Genomic DNA, 16,460 nt, shown 5'->3' with positions numbered 1-16,460 from the left:
CGAGGGAAGAGTAGAGTAGAATCCGATTGGCTAACACCAAAGCAGCAGCTGCTGCCCTGTGCATTTTAGGAGAACCCATCCTTGCCACTAGCTAAAGGTTCATTCTTGTTCAGAAGCCAGAATGTGCAACGGTCCCCTCCACCCACCCCAGGGGTAACAGTCAACTGGGAAAGTCAGAGACATCTTCCACTAACTCAGTCAGCCCTTGGGTTAAAACCAACTATCACAACAGGCAACTCAGCCCTACAGTGGGGAGTTTCAGGACAGGAAGCTGTCCCAAGGAACAACAGTCTGAAAATGCCTTCAGCACTGGGGACTCTTTAAGTTTCGGTGGAATTTGCTGAAACAAGGACACAGCACGCAGAGGGCTTAGGAGACAGTCTCTGAGCCTGTTTGCCAGGTTTCTTAAGCCAGCAGGTGTCCAGGCAAGCTTGATCCTGAGATGAACCCAAGGTACGCAGACTACCCTAAACACTGTTCCATTTCAACAAGAAAAAGAAAACCACCGACCTGTTCCCCTTTTATCTTTGCAAACAAGCAACCCAAAAAACGTTTAGCTGGGCCCATTGCATCATTCATGAATCTGACAATACCCGTTCTCACAGTCTATGCACGCAACTACAAGTCTGCAGGCCAGTTGTTTACCCCTTCACAGTAGTGGGTGAGGTTGCTCCAGCCAGCCACCCCCTCTGTGGAACGCATTCAGCAGATCCTGATGTTCGTCTGAGTTTCAGGTAAGAAATGAACTTCCCATGCCACACTGTGTCACCCTGAATCTGATAGCCGCAGCACGTTGCAGCCTGGCACACACAGCACGTCAGTGCCCGTTCTGGGCCACAATTTAGAAGACAAAATCAAAGGATATTCCTTTTCCTAGACACAGTTCTGCTGTATAAAAGGCTTCTGTTTTGTAATCTGTTTTCAAGATCTGGTGCTTGTGTTTCTAACACCCCATCACGTGAGCTCTGACGTAGACCTCACCATGACTATGAGCAAATCTACTGCAAGGATGTCTGTGGGATGGCGGAGCCAGCTCCCTGCAGCAAACCGTCCTTTGTCAGAAAATTTCCGCAGGGCCTCACATAGTGGATTCTGCATCCATAGGTCTGCGCTGGCCCGATATGGAATGTGAATTTGACTTTTGCAGGATTCCAGGTCAGTATCCTAATACAGAGTGTTCTTTTTTTAGTTAGGGTTTATTTCTAAGTTTCTTTTTATAGAACACGACTTGCAGTAGAGAGAGGAGAGTTGTTTTGTTGGCTCAACTCTATTATTTATGTTAGGTGCTGAGTGGCCAAGTGCTGCAGGAGAGCTCTTGGTCTTCTTTGTTCAGAAGATTTAGAGAAATGGGGTCCACCCTGGCCCTGGAGAGTGGCCTTGAGCACCCTGGAAAGGTTTGCTTCACTCTCCTCTCTGTCGTGTCCTGGAGATTTACAGATAAGCACACCAGATTTGGGGAGTTGGGGAGATGACTTGGTAGACAAAGTACTTTGTGCAAGCATGAGGACCTGTGTTTTGGATCCCTGACACCCATGGAAAAGCTTGGCACGCTGGCATGTGCCTGTAACTCCAGAGCAGGGGAGGCATAGGCAGAAGGGTTGCTGGAGTTCACTGGCCAGCTCGTCTAGCCCAGTTGGTAACCTTCGGGTTCAGTGAGAAACCCTGTCTCAAAAAACTAGGTGGAGGGTAATAGAGGACGACACCTAACATCAACCTCTGGCCTCCAAATGCACAAGCATGCGCACGCACACACATACACACCAAACAACCAGGTTTTATTAGCGAGCCCTATAAAGAAGTAAATAATAAACTCAGAGAATTTATATGAGAATTTTAACTTTTGAGGGAGGGGTTGAGACAGGGTCTCCCCATAGCCCCAGCTGGCTGGAACTCACTATATATACCAGGTTGGTCTCGATCTCACAGAGATCCGCCTGCCTCTGTCTCCCAATGCTGGGATTAAAGGTGTATGCCACAACACCCAGCTGGGAATTATTTCTGTATATTTCTAAAGAATTGCCTTAACTGATTGGGGGGGGGAGCTTTAATAATGCTGGAAATAGGAGTTGGATTATTGACAAGAATTGTTGCCTTGTTTTCATACTCAGTCCCAGAATGGTGAAATGATGGCCTAAAAGCAGTGTTCTAGATATAATGGGGGACCTGATTTTTATTTTTATTTATGCATATATGTGTGTGCACCTGTGTGTGGGAGGGTATGTGCATGTGAGTGCAGGTGCTTGCAAATGCCAGAGGTGTCAGTACCCCAGGAGCTGGAGCAACAGGCAGCTGTAAGCCACCTGATGTGATTGCTGGGAGCTGAGCTCAGGCCCTCTGGAAGAGCAGTGCATGCTTTTAACCGCTGAGCTATCTCTCAAGCCCCCAAGACCTGATTTTAAATAAATGAATGGAGTCATTTGAACAAGTAGATTATTATGACCCAAATATTTCTTAGGACTTGGAGAACAAGATGCAAACAATAGTAAATTGTGGGAACAGAATAAGATGGCAGCACTACAAATCAAGGAACAATTTTCACCTGAAAATGGTATGATGTAGCTGACTGGTTCACCTGGCCTTTTAACCTTACTCAAACTCAGGAGAGGATAACCACCTCAAGTGTGGGAATAGCGCATCTATGAGCTGTGGGCATGGCCCCATCTCCTGATCCCACTCTGTGAACTGTGGATATTTTTGCCATCCCTTGGCCCCCCTCTATGACCTGTGGACATATCCCTATCCCTTGGCCCCCTCTGTGAACTGTGGGCATATCCCCATCCCTTGGCCTCCTCTGTGAACTGTGGGCATATCCCTATCCCTTGGCCTCCTCTGTGAACTGTGGGCATATCCCCATCCCTTGGCCCCCTCTGTGAACTGTGGGCATATCCCCATCCCTTGGCCCCCTCTGTGAACTGTGGGCATATCCCCATCCCTTGGCCCCCTCTGTGAACTGTGGGCATATCCCCATCCCTTGGCCCCCTCTGTGAACTGTGGGCATATCCCCATCCCTTGGCCCCCTCTGTGAACTGTGGGCATATCCCCATCCCTTGGCCCCCTCTGTGAACTGTGGGCATATCCCCATCCCTTGGCCCCCTCTGTGAACTGTGGGCATATCCCCATCCCTTGGCCCCCTCTGTGAACTGTGGGCATATCCCCATCCCTTGGCCCCCTCTGTGAACTGTGGGCATGTCCCCATCCTTTGGTTTCCCCCTCTGTTACCAAGAGATTTCTGTTTTGTCTTTTACCTTACTTTCATTCACTGTATACTTAGACCTCATGTGAGAGACTTACGTGTGATTTTCTTTTTATTGATTAAAATAAAATAATTTCCAGGAGGCAGAAATTATTTCAAATTACTGTGACCATTGTCTTACTGATTAGCACAGTAGTTCCAAACATTTTGGTCCCAGGATCTACTTATATTGTTATCATTGGAGATTCAAAGAAGTTTTCTTCACCTGAGGTCTGTTAATCAATATTTGCTATGTTCAAAACTTTAAATGAGCAGGGAATTTTACTTTAATCCTAGCACTCAGGAGTCAGAGTCAGGCAGATTTCTGTAAGATTGAGGCCAGCCTGGTCTACATATTGAGTTATAGTCCAGTTGGGGCTACAGGGAGACCCTGGCTCAAAAAAAAGAAACAAACAAACAATAACAAAAACTTTAAATGAGTATTTAAAATCACTCAGTGTACTCATGCCAAATGGCTATAGTCAACCTAATTATATGATTTATTGGGGGTGGAGAGACAGCTCAGTGGTTAAGAGCATTGGCTGCTCTTAGAGTGTTTGGTTCCCAGTACCCACGTGGTGGCTAAGAACCATCCATAACTCTATTATATGCACATGGTACACTTCCACATTGGCAAAAATTCATATACATAGAACAAAAATGAATAAATAAAAAAAGTTAAGATTTCTTTAAAAACATTTTATTTAAAATTACTATTGTCTCAAACAAACAAAAACCCAGCGAGGACGTGTATTGTTTTATATTTTAGCAAATATCTTTAAGTTTTGCTTATTAGAAAGCTTGAATTTCCCATCTCTTACTACATTCAGTTGTAATACAGCATGTTGCATCAGTTGAGGTATATAAAGAATATCCAACTTCATACATGAAGTTGGAAAAGAGAGGTTGTGTTGTTATTGTTATAAAAGGCTTTCTAGTTCATTGTGGATATTCTTTGACATTACACCCAAACTTGACAAGTGAGTTTCTAACAGTTGGTTGCAGCGTGGAATCTGAAACCACACCAAGGAACTGCTCATACTTTGTTGCCTTTAAATCTACTAGTTCCTTTTGCACCTTTTAGCCCATGCATGATTTTTTTTAAAATAATGTTTTTGTTATTGAAAAATATTGGTCCCCTGGGGTGGGTCAGTCTTCCAGATTAGTTACACAATATTAAAAAACCATATTCATTCACACCACCATGAGCCTCCTAAGAAAAATCACTCTGTATTGGGAAACATGACTTCTAAAATTTAAGTTTCATTTGAAAACCAAATCTTATTACTGGTAGCAAAATAACTATGTCTATGAAATGATAGGCCATCTTATTCCATTTTTAAGAAAACGTTTGACAAAAATAAACTTCTCAAAACCCTAGTTTGTCTATTGGTGATCCTTTCAAGGAAAATGGTATTCTGTGGGGAAAAAGCAGCTAGTTAAGCCTACAGCTCAACTGCCTGATTGCTTTTCTAGGTGACAGGTATACCTCTGTTTTATCACACAGACTATTTAAACACACATGCATACATACACACACACACACACACACACACACATATGCACAGTCTCAAGGTCAAGAGTTAATAAGCTGTATCACTGTCCCTTTTCAGTTGGATATCCCTGGTACAGTAGCTGCTAAGCTGCCAGCAGTTTTACCTCTCATTGCTTTTGCACCATTACTATCCACCTCAACATACTACACCAGGTGTGGTGGCACACGCCTTTAGTTCCAGCACTGGGGAGGCAGAGGCAGGCGGATCTCGGTGAGTTCAAGGCCAGCCTGGTCTACACAGTAAGTTCAGGCCAGCTGGGGCTACAAGGAGACCCTGTTTCAAAAGACAAAGAAAAAAAAAAAAGGAAAAAGAACTTCCAGGTTAAAGGGCATGAAAATAGAAATGACAAGAATTATTTTTTATTTTCCTCATAATTTTGCTCCCTGTAGAGTAGAATTGGTCTTGTTCTGGTCTGATTTTTAAGGCTCTAAGTCAGGAAGTTCTATTTGTCTGCACAATGTGTATTTTAAGCCATTGCTTACATTGCTGTCCTCTCATCATCAGCATCATCAGCATACACTGTGCCTGTAGGTACAGATGGGCAAGGTTGTCCCTGCACTCTGGGCTCATCAGGAAAGATAAATGTGGGACAAAAACATTACCACATGCTCTGAGAAAAGGAAACCATGACAAGGGAGAACACGTGCTGAGTTGACCTGTACACGTGGGGAGTGGGTGGTCAGGATGGAGAGGAGACTGCCTCTTATCTTCATGCCCATCTGTACCATTGAAATCTCTTACCACGAATGAACACAGATTTGTTTTCTTTTTTAAAAGATTGGCAATTCTGGAGCTGCAGATATAGTTCAGTCAGTAAAGTGCTTGCTGTACAAGTATATAGACCTAAGTTTGATCCTCATCACCCATATAGGAAAGCTAGGCATGGCATTACATGCTTGTAATCCCAGCACGGAAGAGGCAAAGACAGGTGATTTCCTCGGGCATGATGACCAGCCAGCTTAGCCTAAAACAGTGATCTCTAGGTCTCAATAAGAGACCCTGTCTCAAAAACAAAGGTAAATGGCTCCTGAGGAACACCACCTGAGGCTCATCTCTGGTGTCCACATAGACACACACATACACACACATACACACCTATACAAACATGAACACACACAAGCCAGGTAATTCTGAAAACAAGTATAGGAAAAGATCTTATATTTGTTTTATTTCTTGGAGACAAGATCTCACCATGTAACCCAGGCTGGCCTTGAACTTGGGAGGGCTGAGGCAGGAAGTTCCTAAGTGCTGGAATTGCAAGTGTGTATCAGCACATGTGGCCTTTCAAAGTCATGTTGATCATCAAAAGTGTCTGATTTAGGAGCCCATACTGTATTATGTGTATGTGTTGATCATGTTAAGCTGGAGTATGGCAGGACCCAAAAGCATTCAAAAGACTCCAAATGTGCTGATTGACTAGAATTTCCCTCTGGCATCTGCATACTGACATAAAGTATATTTTATGCTAACACACACATAAGTTATAATTTTAATAAAACTACTTTTATTAAAATTTAATAAAATCATAAGTTATAATTTTTATTTTGAATTTTATGGAGCTATATATTTTGTTTACATCTTTGTTTATATATGTAAGTATAGGGAGACCATTCATGTTGACTCCCAGGAATCTAGTCCCAGGGTATGCTGTTTATCTGGCATAGTTATTAGTTATACCTCCTTTCTCTCTCTAGTGTCCTGTTTTGGGTGCTGAATTATACATTCACCCTATTTATATATCAAAATAAATGCTTATAAATAGAAGTGTATCATATGTTCATATTTATTTGGCATATATTCATGCATGCATGTTATCTGCATACATATATGTATTTGTGTTTTTAAAAGGGTTTTGGTTTTTGTTTTGTTTTGTTTTGTTTTGTTTTGTTGGTCTTTTTGAGACAGGGTCTCCCTGTAGCCCCAGCTGGCCTGGAACTTATTATGTAAACCATGCTGGCCTCAACTTACAGAGATCTGCCTGCCTTTGCCTCCTGAGTGCTGGGATTAAAGGCCTGCGCCACCACACCTGGCTACATTTAGAACATTTTATTAGCCTTCTCATGTTTATCATTTCTATCTCAGCAACACTGCTAAGAATAGTAAACTTGCTGCACAGAACTTTTTTAGAAAGCATTTTAGAAACTATGTCAATTAAATCTCCTCCTCTTCCCAACTGACACTTGTTCTGAGAACTACTGTGGGCTTTCTCCTGTAGGAGCTCCTGAGACTGCTTTAATTTATTTTCTAGAAAGAAATGTGGAGGAGCATTGTAAAGTGCTTAGATTTTCGATGTCAAAGAATATAGATTTGGGTGAGAATGCCACCTTCCCTCTAGCAGTTAGTTCTAAATCTTGGCTTTCATTTGAATCTGCTGTGTGTTATATCCACTGAGATCTTCCTTCCTGACTTAGTTTCTTTTCCTATTGCTATGACAAATATTCTGACAAAACAACTTAAGGAGCTGGTGAGATGGCTCAGTAGGTAAAGGCGCTTGCCAGGCAAATCCAGTGACCTGAGTTCAGTCTCTGGAACCTGTGTAAAGGTGGAAGAAGAGAACCAACTCCACAAAGTTGTCCTCTGACCTCCACATGCATACTGTGGCACATATGCCCTCCCCACACGCATCGTGCATACACACAATAATTTTTATTTTAAAAAGGTAACTTAAGGGGAACAGTATTCATTCCATCCAAAGTTTCAGTCCATCATAGCGGAAGTCAAGGTGTCGGGAGCCTGAAGCAACTGGTCACATAGCATCCACAATCAGGAACCAGAGAAAGATGGATGCATGCTGTTGCTTAGCTCCCTTTCTCCACTTACACAGTCCAAAGTCCCAAACTTGGGAATGGTGCCACCCACAAAGGGCAGGTCTCCCCAATTCAATATAATCGAGGTAACCCCCACCCCATATATGCCAAGAGGCCAGTCTCTCAGGTGATTCTAGAGTCTGTCAGTTAACATAAAAACCATCATACTTACCATTCTATCAGTGACTAGAACTGACGTGATGAAGGGACCAGGGAGGCAGTTATTGGCCACAGACACTCAGGCAGCAGTGTGTGAGTGCAGGGGGCACAACCACGTGGTACCAGACCTTCTTTCCAAGCAGGTAGCAACTCATGTACTGCCCAGTCTTTCTTACTTTCCAAAAAGAAGCATGTCGACTATTTATTTACGTGTGTGTGTGTGTGTGCGTGTGTGTGTGTGTGTGTGTGTGTGTGTGTATATGTATGCACGCATGGGTGTGTACAGAGAAGCTAAACAGGATAAGAATATGAGCCAGTGGAGAAAGTAGATCCTCCAAGAGCCCAGACCAGATCACAAGGAAGACAAAAGAAGTATCTGGAAAGACTGCTACTGGTCTTTGGCCAATGAAGAACAAACACCGAGTCTTTGCAGAGCAGCTTTTCTCCTTCAGGGGCATGGAAGAAACCATAAAGTTCCATTTTATTGAATTCCATTTTTATTTGTAGAAAGAATCCCTCACAATTCTAGAAAAGACTCATGGAAGATTAAAGACCGGACAAACAAGAGTAGAACAAATGTTAATAAAGAAATGAAAGCATGGTCGCACCAGAAATCCTAGCTAAGATTGGCTATAACGAGTGATAAAATTCTAAGTGCCTTTGTCCCAAGAACTAAAAGAGTGTTATTCCTTTATCTGAATTGAAGGGTACATTAGTAGAAAGGTGCTCTTTTCCTATGGCTAAACGTGCTGCAAGGATTTAGCTTGTATAAAGGAAGCTAAATGCATAATGGAACCCAGTTTATAATAGCAGCTTTACAAGAAGGTAAAGAGACGTTCTTTGTGTGGCCATCTGGTCTTTCCAGCTAAATAGATGCCATGAGCTAAATGCTGTGCTCCAGAGCCAGCAAGACATTGCCACTGGCAGTAAAGAAATATCACCAAGCTGTGTGGTTTTCTGGAAACAATGTGTACCAGATAGCACAGAGGACATCATTAGTATGTCCTGTAGAAAGAGGGTTTCATCTCACAAAAAGCTGGAAAGATGATGTATTGGCAGTTAGTGGAAATAGTGAGTTACTGTTTGCATTTTTAAAAATTATTATTTTTTTTATGTGTATGAGCGTATTGCCTGCATGTATATGAGTGCACCTATGTCGTGCAATGCCGCAGAGGTCAGAAGGCTTCAGATTCCTCTGGAACTGGAGTTAAGGATGGTTCATAGCCGCCATGTGGGTGCTGGGAATCGAACCCGGGTCCTCTGCAAGAGCAGTCAGTGCTCTTAACTGCTGAGCCATCTCTCCAGCCCTGTTTGCATTTTTTAAGTAGACGGTACTAGAACAGAATAGACTTTATGTAGTCAGGTAAGTATTAATTCCATTTGTGTCGTGGGTCACTGTGTACTGTGTATTTCTTACTATGGACAAGTGTAAAAGCCACTGCTTTGGTCACCCCTCTCTAGGGTGTCAGTAGGCTCTGCCATCCTGGGTTCTCAGTAAGACATGTAGAGAATGACAAGAGCCCCCCTCCTCCCATAACACGTAAGAATGTGATGGTCAGTGTTGATTATCAGCTTAATGGGGTTGAGAGGTCCCCAGGAGATTAGTAAAACCTACCTGTGGATGTGTCACTAAGGAAGACCCACCCTCAATGTGGGCAACACCACAGAGGCTGGGGGCTTGAATGGAGTATAAGGGAAAAAGAAGAAAACTAGTTAGCCCAAGTGTTCCCTCCCTTCCCCTCTCCTCCTTTCTGTCCCTTCCCTCCCATCTCCCTTTCCCCCTCCTCCTGCCACCGTGATGTGAGTTGTTCTGCTCTGCCACTCTCTTCAAGAGTGACTTAAACCTTTGAACATACAAGCCATTGCTCCCTTGCTCCTCTCAGATAGTTTTCACTGCAATAAAAGAGGCTGACTCTAAAAGAGAGTAACACCTCAGACCAGAACAAGGGCCACCTAGGGGCTCGGTGCATCGTGAGGAGACCCTTCATGTTTGGAAAACAGAAACTTGCCCTCCCCACATTCAGATGTTTATATATAGCTACAACTTTGTGGAGAAAGAGTCCTGGGAGGATTTCCAACTACAACTATGAGCAGTGGTAGGAGAAACGGTCTGGGCAAGAAAGTTTAACTTCTGATGTTGACTTCCACGCCTTGGGAAGAGCAACAGAAAGATTAAAGCCTGAATTTTCACATACAAAAAATAGTTTTTCTCAGAAGTTGCAAATAGTCCAGAATTTTTTTTTAAATTACTTATGGAATGGCACTCTGACTCTTTGTCTGTCTTGTTTCAGATGACAGTCATGTCCCTTTCCAGGGACCTCAAGGACGACTTTCACAGTGACACAGTGCTCTCCATCTTAAATGAGCAGCGCATTCGGGGCATTTTATGTGATGTCACTATCATTGTAGAAGACACCAAATTTAAAGCTCACAGCAATGTCCTGGCTGCTTCGAGCCTTTATTTCAAAAATATCTTTTGGAGCCATACCATCTGTATCTCCAGTCATGTCCTGCAGCTGGATGATCTCAAAGCCGAAGTGTTTACAGAGATACTTAATTATATCTACAGCTCCACTGTGGTGGTCAAGAGGCAAGAAACGGTCACTGATCTTGCAGCTGCGGGAAAGAAGCTGGGAATATCATTCTTGGAAGACCTTAGTGACCGCAACTTCTCAAATTCCCCAGGTCCCTACGTATTCTGCATTACTGAAAAGGGCGTGGTCAAAGAAGAAAAAAATGAAAGAAGGCACGAAGAGCCAGCCATTACCAGTGGGCCACGGATCACAAATGCATTTTCCATCATTGAGACAGAAAATAGTAATAACATGTTTTCTCCACTGGACCTGAGGGCAAGCTTCAAAAAAGTGTCAGATTCCATGAAAACAGCCAACCTTTGCCTGGAGAGGACCAACGTGTGCCACGAGGCGGAGCCTGTTCGCACGCTGGCGGAGCACTCGTATGCCGTTTCTTCCATCACCGAGACCTACAGGAGTCAGCCTGTGCAGGAACAGGAGAGCAGTTCACCTGGGAAAACAGGCAAAGAAAAAGGTGAAGCCCTTGCCACAAAAGCAAAAGCCTGCCGAAAGCCAAAGACACTCTCCACACCCCAGGATTCGAATTCAGCCACAGAAAATACTCCTCTCCCTCCAGCATCTAGCCCAGAGGCTAATCAAGAAAAAGAAAGAAGTCCCCAGCCAGCAGCAATTCTGTCTCACTCAAAGTCTCCCAGCAACGAAGGCGTCGATTTTCCCAGGGAAGATGAAAACCAACCTTCTGATGCCCCGGGCCAGCCAGCAGCAGAGGTGCCACCTCTTGTCTATAATTGCAGCTGTTGTTCCAAATCCTTTGACAGTAGCACTCTGCTCAGTGCCCACATGCAGCTCCACAAGCCAACCCAGGAGCCTTTCGTGTGCAAGCTTTGCAACAAACAGTTCACCACCCTGAACAGACTGGATAGGCACGAACAAATCTGTGTGAGGTCAAGCCACATGCCTATGCCAGGAGGAAACCCACCCTTTTTAGAAAACTATCCCACTATTGGACAAAATGGAAGCTCATTCACAAGTCCGGACTCTTTGTTGTCTGAAAATAGGATTGGCGAATTTTCCAGTACTGGAGATAGCTTGCCAGACACAGACCACATGGTGAAGTATGTCAATGGGCAGATGCTCTACAGTTGCGTTGTGTGCAAACGCAGTTATGTGACTTTATCCAGCCTCCGAAGACATGCAAATGTTCACTCATGGAGAAGAACATATCCTTGCCATTACTGCAACAAAGTGTTTGCGCTGGCTGAGTACAGGACAAGACATGAGATTTGGCACACTGGAGAAAGGCGCTATCAGTGCATTTTCTGCCTTGAAACCTTTATGACCTACTACATACTAAAAAACCATCAGAAGTCTTTCCATGCCATAGACCACAGACTTTCCATCAGTAAGAAAACAGCAAACGGAGGTTTAAAGCCTACAGTCTATCCATATAAGCTATATAGGCTCTTGCCTATGAGATGTAAGAGAGCACCTTATAAAAGCTACCGAAATTCCTCATATGAAAATGCTCGCGAGAACAGTCAAATGAATGAGTCTGCGTCTGGTACCTATGTTGTTCAGAATCCGCAGAGCTCTGAATTACCCACACTGAATTTCCAAGATGGTGGAAATGCCTTGACCACCAGTCCTGCCATCCCAATGGAAACATCTGCATGTCAGGAGGCACCCACTTCTGCCAAGGCACACAGTGCAGAAGGTACCAAATGGAAAAAGGAGGCACTGAAAACTGATCTTGGTAGTAACTTTTACCCAACTGAGATGTCGGTCTCCTCCTCTGCAAATGCTGTCAGCTCCAACCTACAGACAGGGGATGCCCCAGTTTCATCTCTGAGCAATGGCAGTGAGAACTTGGCCTCTGTGATCAGCTACAGTGGCTCAGCACCCTCAGTCATTGTGCACAGCAGCCAGTTTTCATCAGTGATCATGCACAGTAATGCCATTGCTTCTCTGACCAAGAGCAACCACAAAGCCCCTTCAGACTCACCCATCAGTCAGTCCCTGAAAGATGACAGCAAGCCTGAGGTGGATAAAGTGGGTAAGCTTGCCGGCAGACCCAAAAGCTTGAAGGAGAAAAGGAAAGCTCTTCCATGTAACAGGGAAGAAATACTAGAGGAGTCAAAACCTATTACTGAGCCTGGAGGGTCTCTGAACAAAACCACAAATCTTGTTGAAGAAACTAGTAAAATTGAAACATACATTGCAAAACCTGCTCTGCCTGGAACCTCCACAAATAGCAATGTTGCACCTCTTTGCCAAATAACAGTGAAAATTGGGAATGAAGCTATCGTGAAAAGGCATATCCTTGGGTCTAAACTGTTTTACAAAAGAGGGAGAAGACCCAAATATCAAATGCAGGAGGAAACATTGCCTCAGGAGAGTGACCCAGAAACCCATGGAGACAGCCCACTAGGGCTTTGCCAGTCTGAGTGTGTCGACATGAGCGAACCATTTGACGATGCAAGTGACCAGGATTCCACTGACAAGCCATGGCGCCCTTACTACAACTACAAGCCCAAGAAGAAATCCAAACAGTTGAGAAAAATGAGGAAAGTCCATTGGAGGAAAGAGCGTGGAAGCAGAAGCCCAAGCAGTAGGTGCAAATACCCAGCCAAACTGGATTGCGCTGAAGGAAAGCCACCTCCAGATAAGGCCTTCGAGGAAGAAGAAAATAAAGAGATGCCCAAGCTGCAGTGTGAACTCTGTGATGGTGACAGAGCATCAGGGGCTGGAAACCAAGGCAAACCTCACCAACATCTCACTTCCAAGCCTCACATCTGCGAACTCTGTGCTAAGCAATTCCAGAGCCCTTCCACACTCAAAATGCACATGAGGTGTCACACTGGGGAGAAGCCGTACCAATGCAAGACCTGTGGGCGGTGCTTCTCAGTGCAAGGCAACTTACAGAAACATGAACGCATCCACCTGGGGGTGAAGGAGTTCATCTGTCAGTATTGCAACAAGGCGTTCACGTTGAACGAGACTCTCAAAATCCATGAAAGAATCCACACTGGTGAAAAGCGTTACCACTGTCAGTACTGCCTTCAGGGATTTTTGTATCTTTCCACAAAAAGGAATCACGAGCGGAGGCATGTCCAGGAACATGATGGGAAAGGCTTTGCTTGCTTCCAGTGTCCCAAAATATGCAAAACGGCTGCCGCCCTCAGAATGCACCAAAAGAAACACTTATTCAAAAGCTCAAGTAGGTCAGAGAAAACAGATGATATGTGCCAGGAGAACTCAGACCCGTTGGAGAGTCAGCACACGGATTCAGAAGACAGTGACCAGAAGGACAGCACGCAACCATTGTTGAAAATGGCCTTTGAGTGACAACAGTTAGAAAACTCTTCAAAAAGTTAAGTTTGTGATGATTTTTTTAAGTTTAGTTTTGTTCACACACTAGTCATGAAGGAGTGAAAAAAAATTTGTTTCATTTGTGAAAAATCCAGAAAAAGGATCCTAATGCGTACTTTGGATTTTATTATTCACTTCACACAAAGTGCACAAAAACAAAATAGCTGACTCCGCTAACATCCCAAGTATTTTGTGAAAGTTAATGTTCTTCACTGTGGTATTTCTACCAGTGAAAAAGCAGCTGGGTTTTAGCCTACTTTAAAACATCCTGGTAAACGCGCATGAGAAATAACTGCTGAGTCATCTTTAGTCACTGGAGAATGTAAGAGTCCAATGTATGAAGATGGCATCTTTGACGTGTTAAATGATAAACGAGCTATGACAGTATTTATTCCCATCTGGCCTCTGCACTATTAAATCTTTGTTTAAGTAAATGGCTATCCACGAAATACTTAATAAAATACTGAAAATATGTATGTAATTCGTAACCTAAAGTAGGACATTTATAACATTATGTAGAACTACTTTTCTGCAGCATAAGCCTTGTAAAATACATATATAAGTCACTATACCTTTTACCTGTCCATATACCTTGTAGAGAATTATAATGAGCAATAGATCTGCAAATAATGAGAGCTGGTTAAAAATCAAATAGAAAGCATTTTGAATATGACTTACGAGCATGTTTATGCTTCTAGATTTGGAATGCTATGCTGTTCTCTTAAAGTATGGCTGAGCTGTTATTAGAACTGGTCTACTCAAGTCACAGAAAGCATAGATCATGCCTTATCTTTGGGGAAAGACTTCCCAGAACTTACCTGAGATTACCTATGCTGAATAATCCTTTGCAGTGGCCTCACCTCAGAGAATGAAGAAGGGTCAAATTCTTCTGAAACTCTCTGCAGTCTTCCAGTCATCCCAAGGCCATGGATGTCGGAGGCTATTCCACACAGATGTAAGGGGTCAAATAATCCTGAGGTCTCCCATTCCTCTGAAGGAGTGTTCAGGAGATTGAGTGCAAGACACAGCTCTGTGGTAGTGAAATCTTAGGCACTTGAAAATGACAGAAAGTCTAATTCCTCTGTCGTACACCTCTTTGGAGATTATGCAGCCCACAGGTACATACTAGTTTTGAATAAAAGGACAACAGAAGCCCCCACACTTATTAATGACATAGTGGGCAAGAGGAAGTGATGACCTTCCTTGCCTCCAATAACAGCTTTGTTCTTTAGGGGTTGGAAGATAGAATGTGGAGTAATGAGGTTCTGTCCCTTACTCACACGACTCAGAAACACATCCATAAAGTCAGATGCTTCGTCTTCATGTTTGCAGACACCTAGCTCCCTTGCTAAAACTCCATATAAATTTTTAATCTTTTTATACTGAAAAAATACTGTCAAGATTGCCCTTAAAAAATCTAATTGCCCTATAGGATCTTCTTTCACATAAACTAGGTTCTTGGAAAGCTGGAATTGATGATTCTTAGTTTTAAAACTGCCAGAATAGGAAGGAGGGAGAACACCTTCCTACCCTTTGGTCAGCAGTATGAACAAAATTTAGAACTCAGTTCGAGTGGCCTTTGGCCGTTCATGCTCGTTGGATTTGGTAGATGGAAACCCAAGGTTGGAAGGTTATCCTTATGAAGACGTAGCTCAAAAGACTCCAGTTTCTTGCAACATGTGTTGTGATGTCTCTGTGAAGAAGACTTAGTGTGGATTTGGGCGGGCAAGAAAAACACCCAGAAAAGGACATGATCAAGTTGACCTTTTTATACTGTAGTACTTTGCTGTTAAATAACCCCAATATTGTATCTGCATTTATCTTTTGTTCATTGACTTTCACCTACATACAGTATTATATAGTAGAGAAAAATGGGAAAATGCAAGTGAATTCAAGTATATTTTATATGTTGTATATAGGTACACCCGGACCACTCATTCGGGTTGTGTTAAGGAGATAGTCACAAAGGGCTTATGAAAATCACTTTTAAATTAATAATTAGAGTAGTGAATAAGCAATCCTGTGATCCACTCATTTGTTTTATCTCAGTTATGATTATAATGCAATCAGTTATGTATTTTAGTTATTTTGATTTTTAACTACAAATATAAAACTAACACATGTAATGATGTCTCCCAGCCCTCATATGTGGATATTTTTTAAGTGGACTTGTATGCTGATAATTCTAGACCAAAGTAAATATGGCAGAATATTTATACATGAAAAATAATTTTGAAAATATTTTCTATAACTGTATTCATTTAAAATGTTAATAGCTTGTGTTAGTTTCAGGGAGGGGTGTATATTTTGATAAAATACTTGACTTTGTAATTCTGTATATTCTATACAATTTATAGCAGAGCCGTTTTAAGACAACTGGTTACATTTTTTTGTTGTTGTTGATTGTGAAAATGTTATGAGTGATGTTTAAAGTATGCATTGAGTACATAATGACCAAGTAGAATTAAAGTAAGTGGAAACAGTGAACATACTGTATGCTGTACAAGATATATTGTAATTTTCTGTTTTACCATCTGTATTTTGGTTAGAAGATATTATTAAATGCAGATGTTAAGGGTTGGAAAAGTCTAATTTTATTTTTAGAAATAATAAAGATAAATTTGTTTTGCTTGATTAAAATAGCTTATTCCTACATTAAGTCTCTTTTGAAATGTCTTGATGTCAATTCTTCTGCAATTATTTCATCTGTATGTGTCTCGCCTTTGTTATACACACACTTTTTCATTATATTTCTGTTTCCTTGTTTACATTTCATGGCCCCTACCTATGTGCTTAGGCTCAG

The 16,460-nt window shown here is 42.6% G+C and overlaps 1 protein-coding gene across 1 annotated transcript; it reads left to right on the top strand.

Annotated features, from left to right (window-relative positions):
* Positions 1–902: 902 nt before the first annotated feature.
* Zbtb38 (zinc finger and BTB domain containing 38) lies at positions 903–16,113 on the top strand. The gene is made up of 2 exons (XM_008850878.3): positions 903–1,155; positions 10,046–16,113. The coding sequence occupies exon 2, from the start codon at positions 10,046–10,048 to the stop codon at positions 13,631–13,633; it is 3,588 nt and encodes a 1,195-aa protein (XP_008849100.1). The 5' UTR covers positions 903–1,155; the 3' UTR covers positions 13,634–16,113.
* Positions 16,114–16,460: the final 347 nt, after the last annotated feature.

This window comes from Nannospalax galili, unplaced genomic scaffold (genome assembly GCF_000622305.1).
Source record: "Nannospalax galili isolate Female #2095 unplaced genomic scaffold, S.galili_v1.0 scaffold1585, whole genome shotgun sequence".
Classification (NCBI taxonomy): Eukaryota; Metazoa; Chordata; class Mammalia; order Rodentia; family Spalacidae; genus Nannospalax; species Nannospalax galili.
This window is presented reverse-complemented; position numbering and strand designations above follow the sequence as displayed.

Excerpts from the sequence above, each read along its gene's own strand:
- Zbtb38 (XM_008850878.3), top strand. The coding sequence starts at position 10,046 with ATGACAGTCATGTCCCTTTCCAGGGACCTCAAGGACGACTTTCACAGT.